The sequence below is a fragment of the Myodes glareolus genome, chromosome 6 (assembly GCF_982192425.1).
Source record: "Myodes glareolus chromosome 6, mMyoGla1.1, whole genome shotgun sequence".
NCBI classification, from domain to species: domain Eukaryota; kingdom Metazoa; phylum Chordata; class Mammalia; order Rodentia; family Cricetidae; genus Myodes; species Myodes glareolus.
The window spans coordinates 5,786,082-5,810,579 of NC_142031.1; the positions used below are offsets into that span (position 1 = coordinate 5,786,082).

Below are 24,498 nucleotides of genomic sequence, written 5' to 3' on the forward strand. Positions count from 1 at the left end.
GAAAGGGAGGGGTTGGCGCCCTCAGAGTCGGTACAGGATGCACCCAGACATCAAATTCTCAGCACAAAGGAGATTTATTTGACCTAGAGGGACAAAGGGCAGAGAATAAGAGACAAAGACAGGAGCTAAAGAATGAGGGAAAAGGGGACAGGGGGCCAGGGAGATGGGGAAGGTTACTTGCCCAGGAGGGACAAAGGACTGCCTCTGGATAGAGACAGACATGGCACACAGACAAATGGTGGTTTATAGAGGTAAAAAGGAAGACCCTGTCTTAGGATGAGGGGATTAATTTTGATTATGCATGTTAATTGGGTAGTCAGTCACAAGGGGACTTTTGATTACTTCAAGAGCTGTACTTTGGTAGTCAACTTCAGTAGGAGGAAGTGGCCAAATAAGGGAATAATCCCCAGTGGCTAGCTGTAGGACTGTCGTCTAACAAGGGAGAAAAGAGCAAAAGGCAAAACCTGTCAGCATCCTGTTTGCCATGCTTGGGGGTGCTAGAGCCCTTCAAGTAGAGCATATCCTTTGCAACATACTTTCTTGATAAATTATTCTAGTCTTGATCTCTTTATTCTTTTCCGTTACCTCCTGTCCTTTTGACTTTCTGGTTTTTCATAATGACTTCTCTTAAGTTGGGTTTTGGGCTGTCTCTAGCTTACCTTTGCTTACCTTCTGTGGCATATTGGCTAACGTGCATTGAGTAGTCGCTGTGGCAGTTCTCTGTGCTTTATTCTTGGAAGCTGTATTGGATACTTTTTTATCACAGTGACAGAATTCCCGACTGCCGCAACCTTAGGGAAATGGGGTGCTTTGGATTCATGATTTGAGGGCACAGCCCAGCTACCTCACAGTACTGCTGCCTTGTCACCCCACTGTGATGGACTGTACCCACAAAAACAATAAACACCTCCCCACACCCAAAAGTGCCCAAACAAACTGTGTATTTGCTGCTATCCCAAAGGCCTACCTCGGTTCCGATGGAACTTTCTCCAGCTAATCGGAACACACTCTGCTTGCACACACCCTCCATCTCAGAGGTCCATTGGGAGGAATCGTGTTAGTAATGACTGATCTCGCCAACTTGACTGCATTTGAATCTTCATGTCTCTTTGCTTTCTGGGAAGCTTAGTATCTAGGTTTAACCCTTGCCCTGGAGTGATCTCCTGTCTGATGACTGCGATCATGGGACATTCCTTGCAACCTTTGATATTTATGTGTGATAACTAAGTAACTTCCCTTGCGTCAGTTGCCTGTGAGTGGGAAGCAGGGCATCAAATTGTTCTCCAACCGTCATTGCCATTATAGTACCAGGGACTAATTAAAAGTGTGAGACAGAAGGCGTATATAGGTGTGCGTAATTAAAATAATAAAGGTACTTTTTTAAATGTGCAGAAGTGGCTGGACTGAGCTACAGTGTTGGCCATCTTGGCCTGGGTAGTCTTTAGCAGATACTGAAGAGCTCACAGTCAGAGGTGTGCTGACATAAGATACGTTGTGCTGAAATGTAAGTTTCTGATGTAGGATTGCTGATATGTAAAGATGTGCTTTCTAGTTAGGGTGAATTACATTAAAAATCAGTACAACTTAAAGCCCAAGAATTTAGAAACCAAATAACATGTTTTTAAATAATCATGGGTCAAAGAAAAAGTCTGAAATGGACTTTGAAATTATTCTGAAATAAATACTCATGAGAAGACAACATACTAAAATTTACATGCAGCAGCAGAACAGACAGCTCTGAATGCTGATAAATAGAGAAGCCATCTTTTGGGGGAGATGGGGTGGAGTTTGTGACAGGGTTTCTCTGTATAGTTCTGGCTGTCCTGGAACTCAATTTCAGAGATCCTCCTGCTTCTGCCTCCTGAGTGCTGGGAATAAAGGTGTGCACCACTACACACCTTTATTCCCAGCACTGTTACTGTTAAATGAGTCACAGTATTTTGTGTTCTTGAACATTTGGGGCTTTATTTTGAGACCCAATTGATTTACTAGAAACAGACTGGCTCTTTCAGACTCACACTGAAAATTTGCCAAGCCAGCACCGGCTCTGAGCACTGCAGACCTGATCATCCCTGCTACTGAATTCTTCAGTCATAGCCACAAAAAGCCAGGACTTCCTTTTTTGCTTTTTCAAATGTGTATATATGCATGCATTTATTTTTCTGCATATATTTTATGTGTATATATGCATGCATTTATTTTTCTGCATCATTTTGGGTGTGTGGAGGTCAGAGGGCAACTTTGGGGGGGTCAGTTTTTTCCTTTTACATGGATTCCTAGGATCAAATTCAAGTCGCCAGGCTTACCTGCTGAGCCATCTTGCTGACTGAAATGAGGTTTTCTGGCCTGGCTGTGTTCTTTAAGCTTGAGCTGTCATCTCGTCTCTGAAAGTCCCTTCCCAACCCAGGACTCAAGGCAAACCTTTCTCTGGGCCCTGGGGATATCTGTCTCTCTAGAGTCCTCTCTATGCAGCTGTCTTCTCTGCTCCTCTCCTGGAAGATCTAACCTCACCTCATAGGGAGTTTATTAGACTCCATCTGAGACTCAAAGCCCTGAAACTGTTTATTTCATATATTGTGTCCATTGTGTTCATTATTTAAGGCAAGAAAGTCAGTCTAGTCCCTGCTCCAGTGCTGGCCACAGCAGTTAAGTTGACTCAGAACAAGTCAGAGCCTACTTGTGGAGGTGGCATGGGCTAGCCAGGCTACCACAATACGGCACAGCCCCAAGAGGTGGGAAGGGTACTGGGGAGCCAACCACAGCACCCACCGTGATTTCTTCTTGAAACAACTCAGAATCTGTGTACAGGTGCCTGCAGGTGCACATGTGAAGAATCCATGTACAGATACATGCAGGTGTGCATGTGAAGAATCTGTGTACAGATATATGCAGGTGTGCTTGAGAAGAATCCGTGTACAGATGCATGCAGGTGTACTTGTGAATGACAAGTGGATGCTTCACTGCATGTAGAGTATGAGATGGCTGTGTACTGTTAAATTCCCTGAGGAGTAGCAAGTGGGGTGAACTGTAGGCTAGTGTTTTTGGAGAAAACAGTCAGTGGGCAGATGGGCCTCTGTGTTCATGATTATTTCTCTATGCATAAAGAAAGTCAAAGGGCAGAGAAAAAGAATGATTTTCTGTGGGAGAATAAAAACGAGCTGAGTAGGTAGTGGAAGGGACAGGAAGAATTTACTAAATTTATTTTTAAAACTCAGTGTTTGAATTATGTGAATATGTTACCTATTTAATTAACCAGTTGAGCCAGGGATGGTGGCACACGCTTTTAATCCCAGCACTCGGGAAGCAAAGGTAGGTGGGTCTCTGTGAGTCTAAGAATAGCCTGGTCTGAATAGCAAGTTCCAGGACAGCAAGGGCTCCATAGAGAGGCTTCGTCTCAAAGAAACAAGTAGGAAAGATTCATAGGCTAACTGTGATGGCACACACTTGTAATCCCAGTGTTCAAGAGACTGACAGGAGGGTCACAAATTCAGGTCAGGTAGGTTATGTAGTAAGTTCCAAGCTCTGTTTCTAAATTAATAATTTTGACCAAAAATCCAAAAAAAATGTAAGGACATGGAAAATGTTTATATTTTTAACTATTGCAATTATTATTATTATTACCTTATTAATACTAGGAATCAAAATTTCCACTTCCTCCCCTCCTCCCTCTTCCCTCCTGCTCGCCTATTCACGTCCCCTTTCCCCCTCCAGTCCTAAGAGAGGGCAGGATACCCTGCCCTGTGGGAAGTCCAAGACCCTCTCCCCCCTTCAACCAGGCTTAGGAAGGTATGCATCCAAATAGACTAGGATCCCCAAAAGCCAGAACATGCCATAGAGACAAATCCCAGTGCCATTATCATTGACTTCTCAGTCTGCCCCAATTGTCAGCCATATTCAGAGGGTCCAGTTTGATCCCATGCTTGTTCAGTCCTATTCCAGCTGGCTTTGGTAAGCTCCCATTAGTTCAGACACACTGTCTCAGTGCGTGGATCAGCCCCTCGTGGTCCTGACTTCCTTGGTCATATTCTCCCTCCTTCTGCTCTCCAACTGGACCTTGAGAGCTCAGTCCAGTACTCCCATGTGGCTCTCTGTCTACCAAGAGCTGCCCAATCATACTACAAAAGCATTTGCTCAACTTTGTTCATAGCAGCATTATTTGTAATAGCCAGAACCTGAAAACAACTTAGATGCCCCCTCAGTGGAATAATGGATAAAGAAAGTGTGACACATCTACACACTAGAGTACTACTCAGCAGTAAAACAACAGTGACATCTTGAATTTTGCATGCAAATGGGTGGAAGTAGAAAACACTATCCTGAGTGAGATAACCCAGACCCAAAAATATGAATATGGTATGTACTCACTCATTAGTGGATTCTAGCAATAAACAAAGGACATTGAGCCTATAGTTCGTGATTCTAGAGAACCTAAGTAAGTAATAAGGGAAAATATTTATATTAGCAAGATCTAAATAAATGTCTGTGTATCATTAGAATCACACATGAAAAGTGAAAGAAAGATAAGAGGAATTTCTGTTCTGTACTGATATTTTTATATTCTAACAATTGTGTTTGTCGAAATTTGTTGGAAGTCAACTACAAAATAAAAAAATAAATAATTGCTATTAATTATTAAATCTGTTTTCTGTGATCTCAGCAGAGGGTGTTGCCTTAGCGTGTAAGCCCTGGACCCTGAGAACACAACCATCTCCCCTGACTGCGGAAGAATTTGAGCATGTGGGGCTCACAACAGCTGTCCTCTCCGCACACACGCAGAAGGAAGAACAGAGCTATGTTGACGGGTTCCGGGAAAGGATCCTGACCTCACCCTACAGCTGCTATCTGCAGAAAAAGAGCAAAAGCAATGCTAAGTACTCATGTGTTCAAGGTAGTTACATTTTAGAGCATAGCCCTTTCGTTGTTGGATTATTATAGATTATATGCAGGTTGAACTGTACTACTGTATCAGTGGGAGATTGAATGTAGCCCTTTCATTGTTAGATTATTATAGATTATATACAGATTGAACTGTACTACTGTATCAGTGGGAGATTGCTTCCAGGAAGCACTACCTGACACACACCCAAAATCACAGACATTCAAGGACTACTACATATCAAAGGCCATAATATTTTTGCATGACCTGTTCACATCTTCCATGTCCTTTAACTTATCTTTTATTTAACACTTAATATTCCATTATTATAGTATATTATTATAATTGGAGAGATAATGGGGACCTTTGTACATGATCCTTTTTTTCTGAATATTTTCCATATGTAGTTGACCAGAGCTGCAGGTTTGGCACCTGTGGTTGTTCAGAGCCAGCTGTACCAGGGAGAGCTACAGGTTGGTTCCAAAAGATACCAAGATGCTACAATCGCTTATTCCACAGTTTACCTAGGATCTTATTTGAGTCTGGACCTGAGAACAGTTTTATAAGAAACCTACTAAGGTGCTGGAATTGATTTATTTTAGTGTACTAGTTTTTACCTAGAATTTTGTTGAATTAGAACAATGTTTTGCTATTTTTAGAATAGTTACTATTGGCAAATACTTAATTCATTGGAAAGTTTAAAATCACCCGCAACTCTCTCTGTTGTTACTTTTCTGTGACATGCCTCCTCCTCCTTTTTTTTTTTGTTTTCTTTTTGAGACAAGGTTTCTCTGAGCTTTGGTGCCTGTCCTGGAACTAGCTCTTGTGGACCAGACTGGCCTCGAACTCACAGAGATCCGCCTGTCTCTGCCCCCCGAATGCTAGGATTAAAGGCTTCTTTATCACTTCATCAGGCTCTCCTAAGCAGACCAGATGTGCTGGAAGTGGGAGACGGAAGCACAAACGGAAGAAGTTGCCAGTGCCTTTGGACACCAGCAGCTCCAGTGCAGACTTCTGTTCCCATGTCAGAGGACTCCTTCCTGGTGTACAGCCCTGGAGCCCTGCTGTTGTCTCCTCTCCCCACGCCTCCAGCCTCGCTTTCCCATCAGCCCTGGTAGCTCCCAGCCAGGCCCCCTGTCTACTTTCGTCTTTTCCCCTCCAAGATGTTGCCTCTCTGGGAGTAGGGGGCTCTGCAGGCTGGGCAGCTGCAGCTGAATGCCCACCTCTGTCCGCTGGCCCACAGCCTGTTTCAGCTTTCCCCTCTGTGTACTTGGACACGCTCATGACCATCTTCCTGCACAGCCCCCCAGTCTTCCCTCTGTGGTCAGCATCATTCTCCCCATATGCATTCCTGGGGGCTGCAGGTTCTTCTGAAATGACACCCTTAGTGCCAGCAGTGGCTCCACACCTGGAACCAACTTCTTCAGACCATAGCCATGGGAGAATGGAGGAAAGCTGGGAGACACACAGTGAGGAGCATCCATTTATTAGTTCAAGGAACAGTTCGCCTTTACAGTTAAATTTACTTCAGGAAGAAATGCCTGCGCCATCTGAATCTCCAGATCCAGTGAGAAGAGCTGCTGGCCCAGAAGTTGAGTGTGTAAGTGGTGCCATCTACCGAGTGAGTGAGAAAATCTGGACCCTTTTACCAAGTCTGAGGCTCAGCACTGGCAGCCTAGTCACTAGGGGATGACCCGCCTCACAGCTGGACTAAGCCCTGCTCAGTGTAAGCGAGAAGTGTGTCCCTGTCCAGCTTGTGGAATAGACGCAAAGGACTCATCTGTTCTTGATGCTTGGGGATGATTTTCACAAATTATGTTTTTCAAATTTTTTAAAAATATTTATTTATTTATTATGTATACAATATTCTTTGTGTCTGTGTATATGCCCGCAGGCCAGAAGAGGGCACCAGACCTCATTAGGGATGGTTGTAAGGCACCATGTGGTTGCTGGGAATTGAACTCAGGACCTTTGGGAGAGCAGGCAATGCTCTTAACCACTTAGCCATCTCTCCAGCCCCTCAAATTTTTTATTGCTAGGTTTCCTCTACCTTTTAAAATTTGATATCCAGGTATTAAACTTAACATGTTCATTCCTTACAAATTAAAGCCGGAGTTTTGGTCTAGAAAGGGAAATAAGCCATATGACAGAATATGAATTTAGAATTCATACTTTTAAATTTTTTAGTCAAAATCGAACTATATCATTCTCCCATTTTCTTCTCTTCAGATTTCCCTTACTCTCCTCAAAATTATGGCCTTTTATTGTTGCTGTGGTTGTTGTTGTTAATAGGGGTGTGTGTATGTACCCCTAAATATATAAATACAAAATATATGCATTCTTAAATATTTAAATACTATATATTTACATATTCCTAAATATGTAAATTCAATATGCTCAATCTACATAGTGTTACCTTTATGTTTATGATCTCACCACTTGGTACTGGGTGACTAACTGGAAGACTCTCCCTGAGGACGACTATTTGCTCCCATTCCTGGCATTGCTAGTCCCGCATAGTTCTTTGTCTAGGATTTGGGGCCCTGTGGCTTTTTCCTCCTTCCATATAAGGAAGAAACATAACACCTTCCAATGAGGTGTTGTCCTTATTCAGGTCTTGTTTAGGCAGCCATATCATTGAGACTTTATAGATATAGCTTCGCTGACATTTTGTTTATTTTTGTTTTACAAGACAAGGTTTCTCTGTAGCTTTGGAGCCTGTCCTGGAACTAGCTCTTATAGACCAGGGTGGCCTCCAACTCACTCACAGAGATTCGCCTGCCTCTGCCTCCCAAGTGTGGGATTGAAGGCGTGCGTCACCACTGCCTGGCTTCCCTGACATTTTTTAGTAGGCACAGTCTCACAGCAGACATCATCTTCCTCTGCCTCCTCTTTGGAGATGTGGGATTCATGCTTCTCTGTATGTACACATAAAGCAGGAGTGTGTAGATGAAGTGAGCCACTATTTGGCATCTTCAGAAAGCAGGCAGCTTATTCTTCCATGCTTATGCATGTCGTTTTCAAAACTGAAAAATTTTAGGTAAATTTCTTTTAACTTTGCAAACTCTACTTTAAAAATCATTTCAAGATATATTTATCAGTTTACTCTTCAGAGTCTGTCATTCCTGCATTTAGGTGTAGACTCAAAGCTAAGTATTTTACCAGCCTGAATCTTGTATGCAGTAGGTGCATGCAGTGCCCTCAGAAGCCAGAAAAGGCAGCTAGGTCACTAGGCAGGTAGGAGTTAAAGAAGCTGTGAACTGCCTTGTGTCCTCTGTAAGAGCATCAAGGGCTCTTAACTGATGAGCCATCTCCCTCCCTACACTCACTTCTGAGAGCCCGGGTGAATAAAGCTTGGGGGGGCGAGGGAATAAGGCCGCAGCTCAGCACTAGATAAATGGTTCAGTGGCTAAGAGTGCTTGCAGTGCTGCCATGGGGGCCAGAGTAGCCCCCAGCACACATATCAGCTGTCTCCTGTAACTCCAGCTCCAAAGGTTCCACAGTCCTTGTCGGGTCTCTGCAGACACCTGCAGACACTCGGTCACCTATACATAACACATTTTTTAAGTACATTTTATTTACTTTTGGTGAGGGTGGGGGTGGGTACTGATGTACCACAGTGTGCATGTGGAGGTCAAAGGACAACTTCGGGGGATTTGGTTCTCTCTACACCAGGTGCCTTTGTGTCCTCCCTTGCAGCCCTGTGTCACAGGGAACGATGGCAGTAGGAGCAGTCATCGTGCCGCCAGTGACCTGGCCACACCATCGGTGCACCAGGAGTCTCTGTCTGCAGCAGCCTCAGGTAGCTGACCAGGACAAACGGCTTTTCACACTATTCCCAGATCACTTGTCCAAGGCCTTCTAGTTTGGACAATAATGAATAAATACAGAAAGTTTGGGGATTTCCCAGCCCTTCTCTTTGTAGGCTTTCTCGGGGGTGTGCTTACATTTGACAAAATTAGCATTGGTATGACAGTATAACTGTATAATCACCACTTAGAATATGCCTGCTGCTCTGGAAGGTTCTTCTGTAGCCATTTGTAGTCTGTGCTGGCGACTTTTCCTATTACTGTAATAGAAAGTCTGTCTGAGGCAACTTACAGGAGGAAGGATTTGTTCTCGCTCATGGTTTCAAGGGTCCAGTCTATCATGGCAGGGAAGGAATGGAGGCAAGAGCATCTTGGTCTGAGGTGAGGGGAACCAGGTACAGCAGACACGAAACAGAGCTCAGACCTGGAGTGAGGCCATGTTACAACCTTCAAAATCCTAAACACACACATACACACAGTGACCCACCTCATATACCCTGTCCCAAAGGTTCCTTCACTTTCCAGAACAGAGACACAAGCTGGAGACCAAGTGCTCAAGTGTGTGCCTGTGAAGGTGTGTTATATTCAGACGGACAGTCCACCCCTGCACTGGTCCTCTGTCCTGGCATTCTGACGGTGTGCTTACTGCCCTTCGGTTTCTGTAGTTCCACACAACCCAGATAAGACAGTGTGAAGGCTCTTTGTGTTCAGAGCCTCTCAGAATAATGCTGTTGAGATTCGTCCTTATTGTATGTATTGGTAGTCTGTTCCTTTCTGTTGCTCTAGAGGATTACCTTGTACAAATGGTTATTGGGCTGTTTCTGGCCTGGGCCTATAATGCTGTGAGCCATTTGAAATAGTTAGATCATTTGTATCTGGTTAATGTCTATAGAAACTGCCACTGCTGGGATGGGTAGGTAGTTGCTAGAGTGTGAAATCTTTGACAAATAAACTTGTGACAGCTGTGTTCCACTCTGCTGATCTTTGATAGGAAGCAGTACTAGCAGTGTACACTTCAGTAGCAGTGACTATTCTGGAATTTTTGAAAACGGACAGAGGTCCCAGAGTAGACAGAGAAATGAAGCCTTGCCCGGGGTGGCTGAAGAGTCTGTCTGGAGAATGATTGAAGAAATGCCAGAGCATGTTCTCATGACATACCAGCTGCCCGAGAGGTAGGAGAGCACCTCTGAAAATGCAGCTGTATGGTTGCATGGTTTATTTCTGTAACTCAAAAAAAATTATACCACCATTTATTTATTTTGTTCTGTGTACATGTGTGAGTGTGCCGTGGCACACATGTGGAAGCCTGGCCTCTGTCTGCCATGTATGTCCCACGGATGAGACTCAGGCGACGAGGCTTGGTGAGCAGGGAAGCACCTTCCGTGCTGTGGTGTGTGTGTAGATGTCAGAGAGCAGCAGCCGGCGTCACTCTTGGCCAGAAGGGCCCTCTTTCTCAGACACCTCACTGGCTGTTTGGGGGGTCCTAATGGGATTTTTAAATGTCTTACACACAGTCATAGAAAAATGTGTTTATAAATTTATTCATTTAAAGTCAAGCTGCAGCTGCGCATGTGCAGACCCCACAGAGCAGACAGGCTGCTCACTCGTGCTCCTGGCAGAGGAGGCGGAAGGAAATGCAGTTCTTGATATGCTTTGCTTAAACATCACACTGGGTTTCCCACCAAGAAGCAGACAGTTCGGTTATGTCACGAGTCAACAGCTACGTGCAGCGGTGGGAGGGAAGACTGTTCTCAGAGGCCTTTGCTGTGTTTAGGAGAAGAGAAGAGGTGCTGAGGGGAGACCTGGCAAAGCTCAGCAGCATGGAGCAGCATCAGCCCCAGTTCTCTCCTGCACAGAAGGAGGAACTGGCCACGGTGCGCTCCTGGATCCACAGCCAGACTGCCGCCCCTCAAGAAGGACACCTCCAGGTAAGGACATAATTGCTCATACAGCAACTGTTCTGCGCCAGGTGACAGGTGCCCTTCACCTTCACAGTCACCTTTGTATTCTAACAACAGACAGTGTGCGTGTGAAATAGTTAGTACAGTGTGTTCTAGGTTTTGAGAAGTGGTCTTCCTAACACTGTTGGTGAAGTTCCTTCTCTTCACCTCAGGAAGGACACAGCCACAGGCCAAAGTACTGTTAAAGCCAAGGCACCCGGACACCAGTGAGTTTACATACAGAGTATGGGTGACCCAAAATGGCCACATCACCAAAACCATCTCATCCCAATGTGAATGGTAACTTCTTAGCATAGCTCCACAGGTGGTCTCCTCCACCCCTGTCAGCACCCTCCTACCCCACCCCGTCAGTGCATTCTGCACTCTGCAGACTCTGGTCACCTCCCTAGAGCACAGGACACCTGAGGTGAAATTGCATAGGACTGAGAGGAAAGGCCAGGGTCTAAAGTGAGGCTCTCATGACTCTCTACCCCGTTTTTTCTATGAGGGAGTGACACAGGCCCCTTCGCTCTTTCGTGAGTAGGCACAGCTCTTTCCTTAGGTTTGTTAGACAGCATGCCACTACCATGACAACGTAGTTCTCTTCCACCAGGTAGAAAGTTAGGTGGTAAAGACATGACCAGCTGAGGGAAGCTCTCAGAGATACATGGTTCAAATACAATCCCTGTGCAACAATTTAACTTCCAAATATAAGAAAGGCCCACACTGGAGGGAATTATCTCACCCTGCAGGATCTCTGCCCCTCTAGAGCTCCACAGCCCCAAAACACGAACTCTAGTCATTTTATGCATTAATCTCTTACGTTATATAACAGACTGGCAAGCCAGGGTTGCAGCATCATTCAGCTTGAGTTACCTTCCTTCTGATTCAGTCTGTAGTCTCCCTTGTCACTTCCTTTCTTTTTTTTCAGTTGTTGTGTTTTATGTGTATGAGTGTTTTGCCTGTGCACTCACATGTGTGCTGGGGATCAAACCAAGCTCCTCTGCAGCAGCAGCCAGTGCTCTTACCCACTGAGCCGTCTCCAGCCTCCCCTTCAGCATTTCTTACACTGCAGATGTGGTGAGGTCATACCCCTCCCCAGCCTTTGCTTCTCCCTTACTTTCTAAGGAACTTTGCTAAATAAAGGAGCCTTGGTTGAAGGAATCTTAGTCGGTGAGCACTTTGGCTATGTCAACCTCCTGCTTGCTGCTCTCCAAGGTTTCTGCTGAGGCATCTGCTGCTGATCTTGCTAAGAACCCCTTGTATGTAAAGCATCCTCTCCTGCTGTGGTTCTGCTGTTTGGTTATAACATGTCTGGGTGTGTGCCTCTGAGCTGATCCCACTTGGAGGCCATTGAGCTGCTTGTATTCAGGTCTTTGCTAAGTTTGGAAGATTTTCAGCCTTTATCTTTGCCAGGACATCCCTTCCCGTCCTTTCCCTCCATCTGGTTCCTCTGGGACCACAGAAGATGTAAGTGCTGCTCACTCGGCCCCAGCCTCTTCTTCCCCACAGATTTCCATTCTCAATTCCCCCAAATCTCCCTTGGAGTTCTGCCAGCGAGGTGTTTTTGTTTTATTTTGTTTTTTGTCAGTTTTGTCTTTTTCAGATACAGAATTTCTTGTTGATTTCCTTGTAGGTGTCCTCTACTCTGTGGATGCTTTCATCTTGTTTGTATATTTCCTTTCTCTGCTTTCTATGCTGGTTAGGTTTCTGTTGTTGTGATAGACGCACCATAACCAAAAACAACTCAGGAGGAAAGGCTTTATTTCACCTCACAGATGATACAATCTACAAAGGAAGTCAGGGCAGGAACTCAAGGCAGGAGCTGATGCAGAGGCTATGGAGCAGTGCTGCTGCTGGGTTGCTCCCTATGGCTTTCTTACAGCACCCAGGACCACCTGCCCAGAGGTGGCACCACCCACAGTGACCTGAGCCCTCTCACATCAATCGTTAATCAAAAATGTGTACCACAGACTTGCCTACAGGGCAGTCTGATAGAGATATTTTCTCAGTTGAGAGTCTCTCTTCCCAGATATGTCTAGATTTGTGTCAAGTTGACAGAAGCCAACCAGTCCATCTTCTTTAGATGACATTAGCATCACATAACACATTTGCCTTTGTTCTCTTTTGGAGAGTTGTGTCGCCTGTGAAGACAGAGGTTCAATCGGTGACACTGCAGAGGCCCATGAACAGCAGCCAGCAGAAGACACCAGCTGAGCAACTGTGAGGATGTCTGTTCACACTTTCTCCAGGTCACGTGGGTCACGGAGACGTCTGTGTTACTTCACTAAACTCTTAAATGACAAAGTCATCAGCATTAAGATTTTCCCCTTGCTTTGATTTTGTTTTGTTTTGGGTAGCACTGGGGATCAAACGCAGGGCCTCCTTGTGCATGCTAGTCTGGGGCTCTCCACTGCTGACCTGTATTCCAGCCCTCCCTTCTTGGTCTTTAGTGGGTGACATTTTCCCAATCTCTGACCTAGCGGTCTTCTGAAGGCACCAAATTGCCTCTGAGGAGGTATGTGTCTGAGAAGATTTGATTTCAGAAGTCACTCTGAGTAAGTTCCAAGCCTTAGTCCTGTTTGTTTTGCTCTCTTGCTGCAAAAGCATTTTCCCATTAGAATACTTGAATTCTGTGTGTAGGCTGTGTAGTTCACACAATGTTCTCCATGGCTTTAACATGGTGCTTCCCTTCATGGTTATGATAAGACATTCCACCTTTCTCACAGAACATTAGAGTACACTGTTCTCTAGGAAGTACGGGAGTCATGGATTTGGTTTTTTGACCCCATTCTTGTCTATGCACTTCCTGTTGATGTCGGCCTGTCATGGAAACTCCTTCAGTAAGGTCTGACTGCTTGAACAGGGCTTACTCTGGAGAGTTGAAATCAAGCCTTGCATGTTAAAAGAGCTGGTTACTCAGCCAATGGTATTTTTTAAAGTTTTTGTTGTTGTTGTTGTTGTTGTTGTTATAAAATAAATGTGAAAAGTTTTTAAAATCGTGTTATTGTTATTCTGGAGATGTATATGCTTAAATGCTCAGTCTAACAGTTAACTTTTTCTTTTTGCCGAATTTACACAAAGAGGCCTTCATGCCGACCAGAGGTCTGATTGTCGTTGCCTTTCGTTTGCCCTTGAACAGGGTAAGTGTTTGGGGCCTGCAGAGTGAGAAACTACACTTAGGGGAACTTGGTGGCCCCAGCCTTCGGGACTGCAGCTCCCTCTCAGGAGTGAGCATGACTGTTTACCTGTTCATCCACTCACGGTCCAGTGGTCTAGACCAGAGATGCCCAAGATTCCTTCTCAGCTTCCAGTGGCTGTGGAATCCGCCCCATGCAGCTCAGAGGAAGGAGCTGGCAGGAAAGGCGGTCTGCAGTCTCCTCTCATGCTCAGTACTTCCAGCAATCTAACATATTTTTTCTTTTTTGTTGCTTTGCTTTATTTCAGGAAAACACTATTTTCTCTGACAGTTTTTAGCTGTTGATAAATGTCCTGTCATTCTGATCAGGAGAAGGTCATGACGACTGCTGGCCCAGTGCTCCAACTCTGTGGCTTAGACTTCTTTTATAAAATAATGGTTTTTCAGGATGGCAGTCCTATCAGAAGGTGTCAAAAAACATTCTCAAGTGCTGCCTATGACATTCTTAGAATTTTCTGGTATTGCACAGTTCCACACAAAGGTTCCTGCTGTGTGAATCAAGACTTCTCATGGTCTTCTCCACCCCAGTAGATGGGGGTGTCAGAGCCTGTATTGGTCATGCTGGCCTTCTCCAGTGAAGGGTTGTGGTATTTGAAGCTACCGGGACCATTCTGCATCCATGCACATGTACTTCAGACCTGATGTTCTCTGGTAGGATGGGCCCTTTCCTGTTGATTCTGGGTACTTGTTTCATCTACAGCTTCTTATTTCTTTGCCTTAGTTACCTCTTATGGAGTATGTATTATCCAGGCTTGATTTGAAACTGGTGCTTGTAATCCGGAAAGCCCGTAACCAAGTCTCCTCTCCGCTAGCATTGCCATCAGTGCACTCAGAATCCCTGCTGCTGGGGCGGGTCCAGCAGAGCTTGCTGCCCCCCGTGGGGGCCATACCCAGTGGAAACCGTTGTTCAAGCTTATTGACTTTTGTATTACTAATAACTATAGAGTTGGTAACAAAAGTATGTATTGTAGACTTCAATGTTTACATAACTCTTTCCCCCAAAGCTTTCTTTTCTTGGGTCATAGATGCAAATTTAAGAAAATAAGGTGTTGTGTGAATGGATTAAATGAAACATCATTATAATTCACAAGGTGGTAAATTTTAATCAAATTGGTAGTTTGTTTATAATTATTGTGAATTTGCTTGTACTTTAATGATTATTAATCTTTCCATTGGTTATCTTTTTTGAGTAAAAACAATAAACAGTGTATGCATAAAAGTGGAGAATGTTCTTCATTGTATCAGCAAGCCCTGAACATGTGTGGTGTCAGCCAGAGCTGCTTCCTGCTGTCCCCTGAAGCCCCACCCCCAACCCCGCAAGCTCAGCATCACCACTCTCACGGGTGTTTGCGTGAGTTTGTCTCCAGTCCCCTCTGGAAGAAAGACCCTTCCCAGTGTGTGTCATCCTCATCTGAGCCCTGAGAAGACTCCACTGGGTCCTGGATGTCTGTGTATGTATACACATGTATAATGCCATTCATTTATGCCAGTTTAGTAAAACTATCAAAATTATTTCTGAAGCTTCTGTAGGGTGAGCTTGTATTTTACAGTCTGAATGTTACTTAAAGCAGCAAGATCTCGAAATCAAAATATGCCAGACCCGGAGCTAGCAAGGCCTTAGGTCTCACGCCTTTCCAGTCATGTGTCCCTTCCACTGATAACAACAAGACAAGCATAGCCAGTGTTTACAGCCTCTGCCCCCGGCTGGCCTATGTAAATGCTCTGTAGAAACCGCCCCTCTCCCCTCTATGGCAGCCCATAGTGGCTGTTCTCACTGTGCAGGGTAGACTGCTGAGGGATGAGCTTAGGGATCCATCATGAAAATCACCCCAAGTCACTGCACCTCCTGATGATTTCTAGATTATACTAGTACACTAGAAACCATTTGGGCTTTTGGGGGTTGTCAGTAGGGAGCTAGAGCTAGTTTGATTCTTAGATTGAAGAACCATACTTCTCATAGCCAGACTTGATTTCAGAATTCTTGAGTCTACATACCTGCTTTCCCTACTGAGCTGTGGCTGATGTCTAGATTAGGGAAGCTGTGTCAGAGCTGTGTTTGAAGGCATTGGTGATGTTTGCTGACAGAGGTGAGTACAGGTCACACAGGGTCCTGTGATGGCAGATCTGAAGCTCATCTACATGCTTTGGTGGAATGGCTGGTCTCGTGCAGGGAAGTTCGCTTCTTCGGGAAACTTGGTGTCCCGACCTGTGGTTCTGTGGTCAGGGTCACAGGGCCTGTGGCACCCAGAAAAAGTGTCTGGTCGTACATGGAATGCTAATGTGTTTACACATATGTGGGTCTTAAAGATTAATAACCTACCAATTCTATTGCACAACTTGAATCCCTACATCTGCTTTAAGAATGCAGGGTGTTTTGCCTTTGGTAGCTGAAGTGGAAGTGAGTTTTCAGTACTTAGTGTGAGTCAGCCATGGCCTTAATTCACAGAGGTTGGGGGCAGGGAAGTTTTCAAGTGCTCAGCACTGCCACCTACTGAAAGTGAGAATCAGCACACAGACTTCCCCACCAGAATCAGTTGAGACCATCACCCAGGCCCCACTCCAGGTGCCTTTGTTAGAGCTTGAGTTTTCAAGCTGAGGTCCTGCCTTCCTGAGACGTGGCCCAGTGCTTGGTTCATGAGCATGGAGCCCCGGACCCATCCTCAGCACTACAGACACTGGATGTGATGACATCCATTTACATGTCTAACACTCAGGGCGTGGGGCAGGAGAATCAGGAGTTCAAGGTCACTGCTGGCTATATACTGAGTTCAGTGCCAGTCTAGGATACATGAGACCCTGTCTCCCCCCACCAAAAAAAAACAGTTGTGAGTTCGAGGCCAGCCTAGTCTACAAGAGCTAGTTCCAGGACAGCGAGAGCTGTTACACAGAGAAACCCTGTCTTAAAAAAAAAAACAAAAAAAGCAACTTACATATTCATATATTCATTTTTAAGGGTTGAGAAGATGTCATAACAAAGTAATCTCTTTTTGAATCTTTTATGACTTGAGACACTTTTGGATAAGTCTTGATGCCTTTTTCTTCTTACTCCATGCTGTGTGCTTCTGCTTTTCTTTTTTCCCAGAGGCAGGGTTTCTCTGTAGCTTTGGAGCCTGTCTTAGAACTCACGCTGAAGACCAGGCTGGCCTCGAACTCACAGAGATCTGCCTGCCTCTTCTTCTCGAGTGCTGGGATTAAAGGTGTGCACCACCATCTCCCGACTTCATTTATTGCTTTGCTAATACCTGGTCTATTGGCTTCAGTTTTTCTGAGTCGTGTGGTGCTTTGTGTTTTGCATTTGTAGTAAAACTCAGGGCCTCACACCTGCTAGGTAAGAACTCTACCAGTGAGCCACACCCCCAGGCCAAGTGAGAGACATGTTGCATTTTAGAAGTAAGTGGAGGGGGGGGCACTGCTGGAGTTGAAGGTGGAGAGGAAAGGCTGTATACAACCAGAATGCATTGTACTCATGTGGGAGAGTTTGTTGCTTTACTTAGACATTTTTGCAGTGCCCAAGATGGAACAGAGAGCTCACGTTAGGTAAGCTCTCTGCCACTGAGCTACATCTCCAGCCTAATTTGTAGATTTCCAGGAAATACTAAGGATAATGGGGAGAAAGACAGGTTATAGATTTTCAGGACGTATATTTAAGTAAACTTGACCACGTGTGATACTTGCGAAACAGAGGATTTATTTCTCGTAATAATGAAGAAATGGGGTAGTTAGCCTGATTTTTCTTCAGGCATCTTCCTTTTTTAGTTTTCTAAAGTGGTGGTTCTGATGAGATGAATTGATGCTCATATCTCTTCAAATGCAGTATTTCCAGAAGCACTCTGAGACAGTCCCATGTTGCTTATGTTGTTTCCTGGTTCTTGCCAGAAGACGACTCAGTACGGTGTTAGAATCTTGTCCAGAGAAGGCCTGAAACCCAAAGTCCAGAACAATAAGTAACCCGGTTCATGGGGGCTCCTTGGAGTGTGTGCTTGTGCTCGCTCTCTCTCTCTCTCTCTCTCTCTCGCTCTCTCTCTCTCCCTCTCTCGCTCTCTCCCTCTCTCGCTCTCTCTCGCTCTCTCGCTCTCTCGCTCTCGCTCTCGCTCTCTCGCTCTCTCGCTCTCGCTCTCTCGCTCTCTCTCCTTAACCTTGTGGCTGCTAGAGTTCCCCTATCCTCTCAGTTATAGAGATTTGCAGTGGTATGGATCTTGGTTTATTGATACAAATTTAAAGTCAATTTTGTTATATGTATATTTCTGCTCTTAATTAAGATATTGTGTTTGTGCAGCTCATTTAAAAATGTAGTGTATAATTAAGAAATACAGGTTAATAGGTAATCATCTATAATAGTCTATAACTGTCTTTGAAATTTCCTGCTTCATGGGAAAAGTTTGAAGACGGCTTCAGTAGGCTGAAGATGGGTGCCCCAACAGTACAGAAGAATTTTGGGAATCCAGGCAGTAAGATGTCTCTGTCAATTCTAGAGTTTTGGAAGTTGCTTATAATGCACTTCCTGTTTACTTAGGTAATACTATATCCTTCTGGGGTCTTTGATGGAGTTGAGGACAGATAGTTACAGTTTTCCTTAGTTATGATAAAAGATAAAGTAGATACAAATATTGTAACTGTAATTCTTGCTTGACACCTATTGTGTTAAATGTAATTTTACTATGTTAAAAGTTAAAACCTTCCTTTTTATTTAGACAAAAAAGGGAGATAATGTGAGAAGTCCTTCTGTATATGTGTTGCTTTTAATTGGTTAATGAATAAAGAAGCTGCTTTGGCCTATGATAGGGCAGAGTAGAGCTAGGCAGGAAAACTAAGCTGACTGCTGGAAGAAAGAAGACAGAGTCAGGGAGACGCCATGTAGCCACTGGAGCAGACAGACGCTGGTAAGCCATAGTCACATGGTGATACACAGATTAATAGAAATGGGTTAATTTAAGATGTAAGAGTTAGCCAATAGAGCTAATAGACCAAGCAATCATTTAATTAATACAGTCTCTGCATGATTATTTCCGGAAAGTCAGGCTGGGAAGCAAATGAGCAGCCTCTGCCAACACTCAGTGACCATTCTGTGTTGGCTTCTGTCACATAGATCTTTCCTGTTAAAACTGGCTTGTTTTAAAGGTTGAGGGATAGTTTTCTTTTTATTCTAGAATACAGTGGGCACACCCTACATGAATGGTTTTAGGCCTTAGGAATAATTCTTGTACTGGATTGTTTTATGTCAACTTGACACAGGCTACAGTCATCAGTTAAGAGGGAGCCTCAATTGAGAAGATGCCCCCATAAAATCTAGCTGTAGACAAGCCTGTGGGGCATTTTCTTAATTAGCGATTGCTGGGGGAGGACCCAGCCCATTGTGGATGGTGCCAGCCCTGAGCTGGTAGTCCTGGGTTCTATAAGAAAGCAGGCTAAGCAAGACATGAGTTCAAACCAGCAAGCAGCTCCTCTCCATGACCTTTGCATCAGCTCCTGCCTCCAGGCTCCTGCCCTGTTTGAGTTTCTGCCCTGACTTCCTTCAATGTTGAATATGTTTGTGAAAGTGTAAGCCAAATCAACTGGTTCCTCCCCAGGTTGCTTTGGTCATGGAGTTTGATCACAGCAATAGTAACACTAACTGGACTGGCTTCTGTTTAGAAGCATGTAAACATCTGAGTGAAGACTTTTCACTAATGGCTCACAGAAGCTGTGCTTGTCCCCTAGGGGCTTCAGGTGCTGCTCACTGTCTTTGGGATCTGATGTCAGGGTGGTTGCTGCCAGAACACTAGGGGGCTATTTCAATAGAGGTATCTCTGGTCCAGGTCCATGAATGCTGATGTCATGATTTCTCAGGAGGCATTTAGATAGTCATAAACACTGACTGTCAGGGCAAGGCCCCGGGAGAGACCCCTTGGAAAGCATACAGCGGTCCCCACTCGCTCCACACCATCCATGTGTGTCCTGTCACTCACACCACACCCCAGCCTTTGCGCCACTTTCCATTGCGGGGACAGACCACATCCTCACTCCGCTCCCTTCCCATGGTGCCTTGTGCCCCACGCTGACTGCTTATCAGTCCCTGCAGGTCAGTTGAGCTGAGCTTTGACTACTAGGTGCCACCCTAGTTATGCTGCTGCTGGGGCCACGTGGCCCGGCAGTGGATGGCAAATGCAGCAGGGGCCTTGCCTGCTACTCCTTTGCCTTACATGCCACTGTCATTCACCTGGAACAGGTGCTTGTAAGGTCCGTGTTACAGTCATATAGTCTATCAAATAGTTTAGAAAAATAGCATTTTGGAAGAACACTGACTGATCACTTTATGATGTGATTTCCACCAAGAATACTCTTAGGTCATGAATTAAGGGTTCTGTAAGATTGGTTATGAGAACTTCAGCCTTTCTCCCTCAAAAACCAGAGTTCCTTACCTTTCTCAAGCTTCCCCTTGGGGTGGGAGTATCATCACTGGGATCTGGAAAACAGTTTGACAGTTTTTCTCTTTTTAAAGCAAGGACGCACTGTGCAGACCAAGCTGGCCTCACAGAGACCCACCTGTGGCGTTTGCCACCACACCCAGCAATCATGCTTATTTTAAAACCTACTAAATCTAAGATTCCAAGGCTGGGGAGGTGACCCATAGTGCCCTAGTTGCACAGGCTTGAGGACCAGACTCCAGGTCCCCAGAACCCATGTAATAGCTGGGTGAGCATGGAGGCTGCCTTGATCCCTTAAACACTTGGAAGGTAAAGACAGGGTCCCTGGGACAGGCTGGCTAGCCAACACAGCTGGAGTAAGCGGTCAGAACTCCGGTCGAGACCTGCTTCAGTAAATGAAGAGAGCTAGGGAAAACACCCAACTCTGCCCCCCCCCTTACTTGGGCCCACACAATACATGCACACCACACAGGCAAAGAAGAAAAACTACAACATTTCTAAATTATGTGTAGTTTCCAGCCCTGTCCATGCTGAGGCAATGTGAACTTGAACACAGACAAGGATTCTGACCTCAGCATTTTGTTTTTGTCATTAACCGTTCCTAGTTTGTCAGAAACACAGTTGGACTGCCCATCAGAGTGTCTCCTTAAAGACCTCCGTATTGTGCCCAGGCATGCTGAGCACTGGATCGGTGTGGAGAGAACGGTCGAATCTGTCATTGTTTCCATCAGGTGTTGTTTGTTGACTGGGGTCTCAGGCTGTCTGCAGACACATGGGCTCACAGTGTGAGTCACCACGTCTGGCCTTACTCATCGCTCTGACCTGCTAAACATTTTACTTGCATTTTTTTGCATTGATTTGTCAAAGTCACCCCAAGAAGTCAATTTTTTTTTTTTGCTGTTGTTGCTTTAGTTTGGGGTATATATCATATTATGTGGCCTAGACTTGTCTCAAACTCCCAATCCCGCCTCAGCCCCTAAGTGCTGAGATTACAGGTGTGTGTGCACCATCATGCCTGGTATAGACTGTCCTTACCATTCCTGTGTACTGATTCAGAAACTGAGATACAGAGAGATTAAATTGTTTGTAAAGTTGGTAGTAAGTGGGACACAAAGATTACCAGTTGGCCCCAGTGGCACTTAAACAGTCCATGTGCAAAGAGTTCTGCCCAGCCTGGGGAGCCTGGGCTTGCAAGCACTTGCTGAAGCTGGAGGGCTGGACAGAGGATAGTGGACAGATGATGGAGGATGACTAAGAAGGGTTTTAGGAAATTTCATACAGTTAGCTTTGCAGAGCTTTCCCTGATAGCTAAAATAGAAGGCAGTTTTCGTAGCTATGGAATCCACCCATACGCCCAAGAATGCCTTTACCTGCTTCTCTGAGGCCTCCACCTGCCTCTGTGCCCATTGTCTGTCGCAGCGTCTGCAGGAGGGCAACCCTCTCCAGCTCCTCCAGAGCCAGCCGAGCATCTTCTTCAAGCACTGTGGGGTAGAGACAGGCAAGTAGCCCACCCCGGCCTTCACATGACCATCTCTATTCCCCATCTTTGGTGAGTACCAGGACTGGGAGGTGGATGCTGGGACTCCAAGTGAGGAATTGGTGATCTGTCTTGGTGGCATTTAGCCGAAATAAAGGTGCTACCCAAGCCACAGGAGTCCAAAAGTGAGGAACATGTGGGCCACCCATCCCTGCCATCGTGGCCACCCTACCACCTGCCTTGAGCAGGAGGGGACCCCAAATGTCAGTTTGGCTCAGAAAGTCTGATTGGTCTCATCATCTCCATTTATCCCCTTACTTTTGAGGTACATGAGTGGGAGACAGAAAAGGAGGGTGGCGCCTCCCCTGCACCTCACAGCGGGGATTCACTTGAGGCTTCAGATGCTGCATTGTGACTTCTGTGTGAGGTGTGACTGACACCCAGCCTGTATAGGGTATGTATAAGTGAGGGAAACGTGGTACTACACAGACGTAAGGAATACATGGCAAGTATCTTTGGCGTATGTGCTATGTGCAAGCTGTGTGGGCAAGTGTGTGGTGTGAGGGCAAGTGCATGCAGCATGTGGCAAATGGGTGTGAGGAGTGAGAGCAGATATGAGGTGTGTGCTTTCTGTACAGGGTGTGTGGTAAATGCGCTGGTTGTGTGTGCTTTGTGTGTGCAGGATGTATGTGACCAGTAGAGGCTGGCAGTGGGACATGTCTTGGGCAGGTGCCAGCATGTTGAGCTGCTTGGGGAGTCTGACTGGAAAGTCACACACGACACTGGATGCTGCAGGCTGACTTCCTCTGCAACCTTGGTGGGAAGACAAGGAACAAAGCATTCTAACAGCAGCCGGTACACTCACGGAACTCCTTGAGAATGCCAATGGTCACCTTCAGACTTTGATAATATGCACGTGTCTGTGCTGCAGGGCATTTGCGGAGGGACGAACCCAAGGAAGCGTCCTGGCAAAAGTGCTAAATTTCCACCTGTTGGGACCCTGAGTAAGAGGCTGCCCTCATTCAGCTTTTTTATTGTAGACGTTTGAAGCGCTGTCAGCACCTGAACATCCTGATTTCTTTTTGCGGTGTGTGCTGGCCCTTTTAAAATAGCAGAATTGGTTCCTGCCTGGTTTTAAGCAGCAAGCTAAGTGCCAGTGTGGATCCAGTGACGCCAGCAGATGATTGGCAGACTGTGAGTGATGCTCAAAAACGATCAGAATGCTGGCGGGAGAGTGGCGCAGACTAGGGAGTGTGACAGCGCTGGCTTGGAAGAGCACCTACTTAAAGAAATGTCTGAACTCGCTGGCCCCATGGAGGACGGTATTACCACCAAGCCTTCCCACATACTAGAGAACCAGCTCCTTCAAATCCTCTGACTGCCTTGGTGTGTGCATGCACACATAATGAACATATAGGAAATTGTTTGGAGTAGCCAAACTAAGTATTAAATGCAGTTAAATATTTATGGAATATAATACACAACCTAATGCCAAATTAAGGGGTTGTGATAAAATTTCTAATTTAGTTTAACTTGGACTAAAGTAGAACATTAAGTCAAAAAGAAAACATAAACATGCTTGGCTGTCTATAAGGTCCCCAGCTTCAGCAGCCACTGTGTCTTTCATTGAGCCATTTTGCTTCATACAACACAGATAATGGCTCTCTAATTCTCATGACAGAATAAGGACCCTATTAGTCAGTCTGTAGCTGGAGAAACCACTCCGGCCCTCAACCAGTCCTCTCAAAATTGAAGGTAATGTTCTAAACTCGGTCCAATTTTTATAAACAAAAGCTGACCACTACGAAAGTTTGAGTTACATTTGTGACATAAAATAAGCAATGCTACCTGCCTGTGTTTAGAGAAGATGGTACCCATTGCTAGATCTCAGACACACAGTAAGAGCCCCCTGGTGCTCTCTTCAAAGCATTGCTACGCTTACAGAAGAGCCCTTTTAGCCGGAATCCCCTTCCTCCTCCTGAGTGCCACCTAGAACTGATAAACACAGTCACCTCACCTGGAAGCTGAGGAGCCTTCTCCCCAGTGTCAGGGACGGGAAGGGACAGGAGTGGGTTCAGGAGTCCCACGAAGAGCAGGCAGCAGAAGGCCAGCCTATCCATGACGATGGAGAGAAGTCCTGCCGGGCTTCTGCTCAGGAGAACTTCCGACTCTCCTCACTGAGGGATTGCCCGTTTTATCTATCATCCTGTGACCTCAGATGTCCCCTCCAAAAAAACAAAATGAATTTATTGGCTAGGGAGGCTAAAAGGCAATCACTTTGCATTGATGTAATTTTTCAGAGTAGCAATTCATAGACAATAAATTTACTGGCTTGTGGACTGGTGTACAAAGTGGGCATTCTGGAAGCCCTGCAAAGTTTATAAATCTGGCAACATAAGGAACTCAGCCATAAATCACAAGTGAAAGACAGGGGCAGACATGATGTGGCCAAGGCAGAAGGACGAAGATTTATGAGTTGTAGAAGAAGTGATGTGGGGGTATGACGGCGGCTTTCTTTATTTAAAAAAAAAAAATCTTCCACTTGTGAATTGATGAGTTGTCATGTTGTGTTAAACAGGTCTGAAACAGCATAGCAGGCACGGCTCAGCTCGAAACTCAAGTCCAGCGTATGGACTTGGCTTCCGGTAAGATCCCGAGCACTCACACTCGCGTCTTCAGAGCGAGATTTCCTTAGAGTGGGACGACATGATCAAGAAGGAAGTACATCTCCTTGCTGCCTGGCCAGGAGCAAAGTGGTGCTGTTAGCAGCTAGTTCACATCACCTCTGGTGTG

At 45.4% G+C, this 24,498-nt stretch overlaps 2 protein-coding genes across 14 annotated transcripts in view; one reads left to right on the forward strand and one right to left on the reverse strand.

The window, feature by feature from the left end:
• Per3 (period circadian regulator 3) overlaps nucleotides 1-15,043 on the forward strand; it is a 45,467-nt gene extending 30,424 nt beyond the window's left edge. For 4 of the 13 annotated variants that reach the window (XM_048415678.3, XM_048415724.3, XM_048415701.3 and 1 more), the window contains 7 exons: nucleotides 4,658-4,888; nucleotides 5,284-5,349; nucleotides 5,791-6,476; nucleotides 8,552-8,678; nucleotides 9,677-9,857; nucleotides 10,460-10,613; nucleotides 12,759-15,043. In XM_048415678.3, coding sequence (XP_048271635.3) covers nucleotides 4,658-4,888; nucleotides 5,284-5,349; nucleotides 5,791-6,476; nucleotides 8,552-8,678; nucleotides 9,677-9,857; nucleotides 10,460-10,613; nucleotides 12,759-12,842 — 1,529 coding nt within the window. In that variant the 3' untranslated portion in view covers nucleotides 12,843-15,043. Of the gene's footprint in view, nucleotides 1-4,657; nucleotides 4,889-5,283; nucleotides 5,350-5,790; nucleotides 6,477-8,551; nucleotides 8,679-9,676; nucleotides 9,858-10,459; nucleotides 10,614-12,531; nucleotides 12,534-12,758 lie in introns of all 13 variants that reach the window. The other 9 variants (XM_048415692.3, XM_048415708.3, XM_048415741.3 and 6 more) reach the window with 7 other exon arrangements.
• Nucleotides 15,044-17,559: 2,516 nt separating this feature from the next.
• Uts2 (urotensin 2) lies at nucleotides 17,560-23,926 on the reverse strand. Its single transcript, XM_048418165.3, has 4 exons — nucleotides 23,723-23,926; nucleotides 21,599-21,709; nucleotides 20,223-20,266; nucleotides 17,560-17,742 (listed from the first exon to the last, which is right to left on the reverse strand). The coding sequence occupies exons 1-4, from the start codon at nucleotides 23,823-23,825 to the stop codon at nucleotides 17,629-17,631; spliced, it is 372 nt and encodes a 123-aa protein (XP_048274122.3). The 5' UTR covers nucleotides 23,826-23,926; the 3' UTR covers nucleotides 17,560-17,628.
• Nucleotides 23,927-24,498: the final 572 nt, after the last annotated feature.

What these genes read in the sequence shown, in the direction of transcription:
- Uts2 (XM_048418165.3), bottom strand. Translation starts at nt 23,825, where the DNA reads ATGGATAGGCTGGCCTTCTGCTGCCTGCTCTTCGTGGGACTCCTGAAC. An exon ending in GAAGGCTCCTCAGCTTCCAG is followed by an intron (nt 21,710 to 23,722) that starts GTGAGGTGACTG and finishes TCTACCCCACAG; the next exon opens with TGCTTGAAGAAGATGCTCGG. An exon ending in CAAGGGGAAGCTTGAGAAAG is followed by an intron (nt 17,743 to 20,222) that starts GTAAGGAACTCT and finishes TTTGGGTTTCAG; the next exon opens with GCCTTCTCTGGACAAGATTC.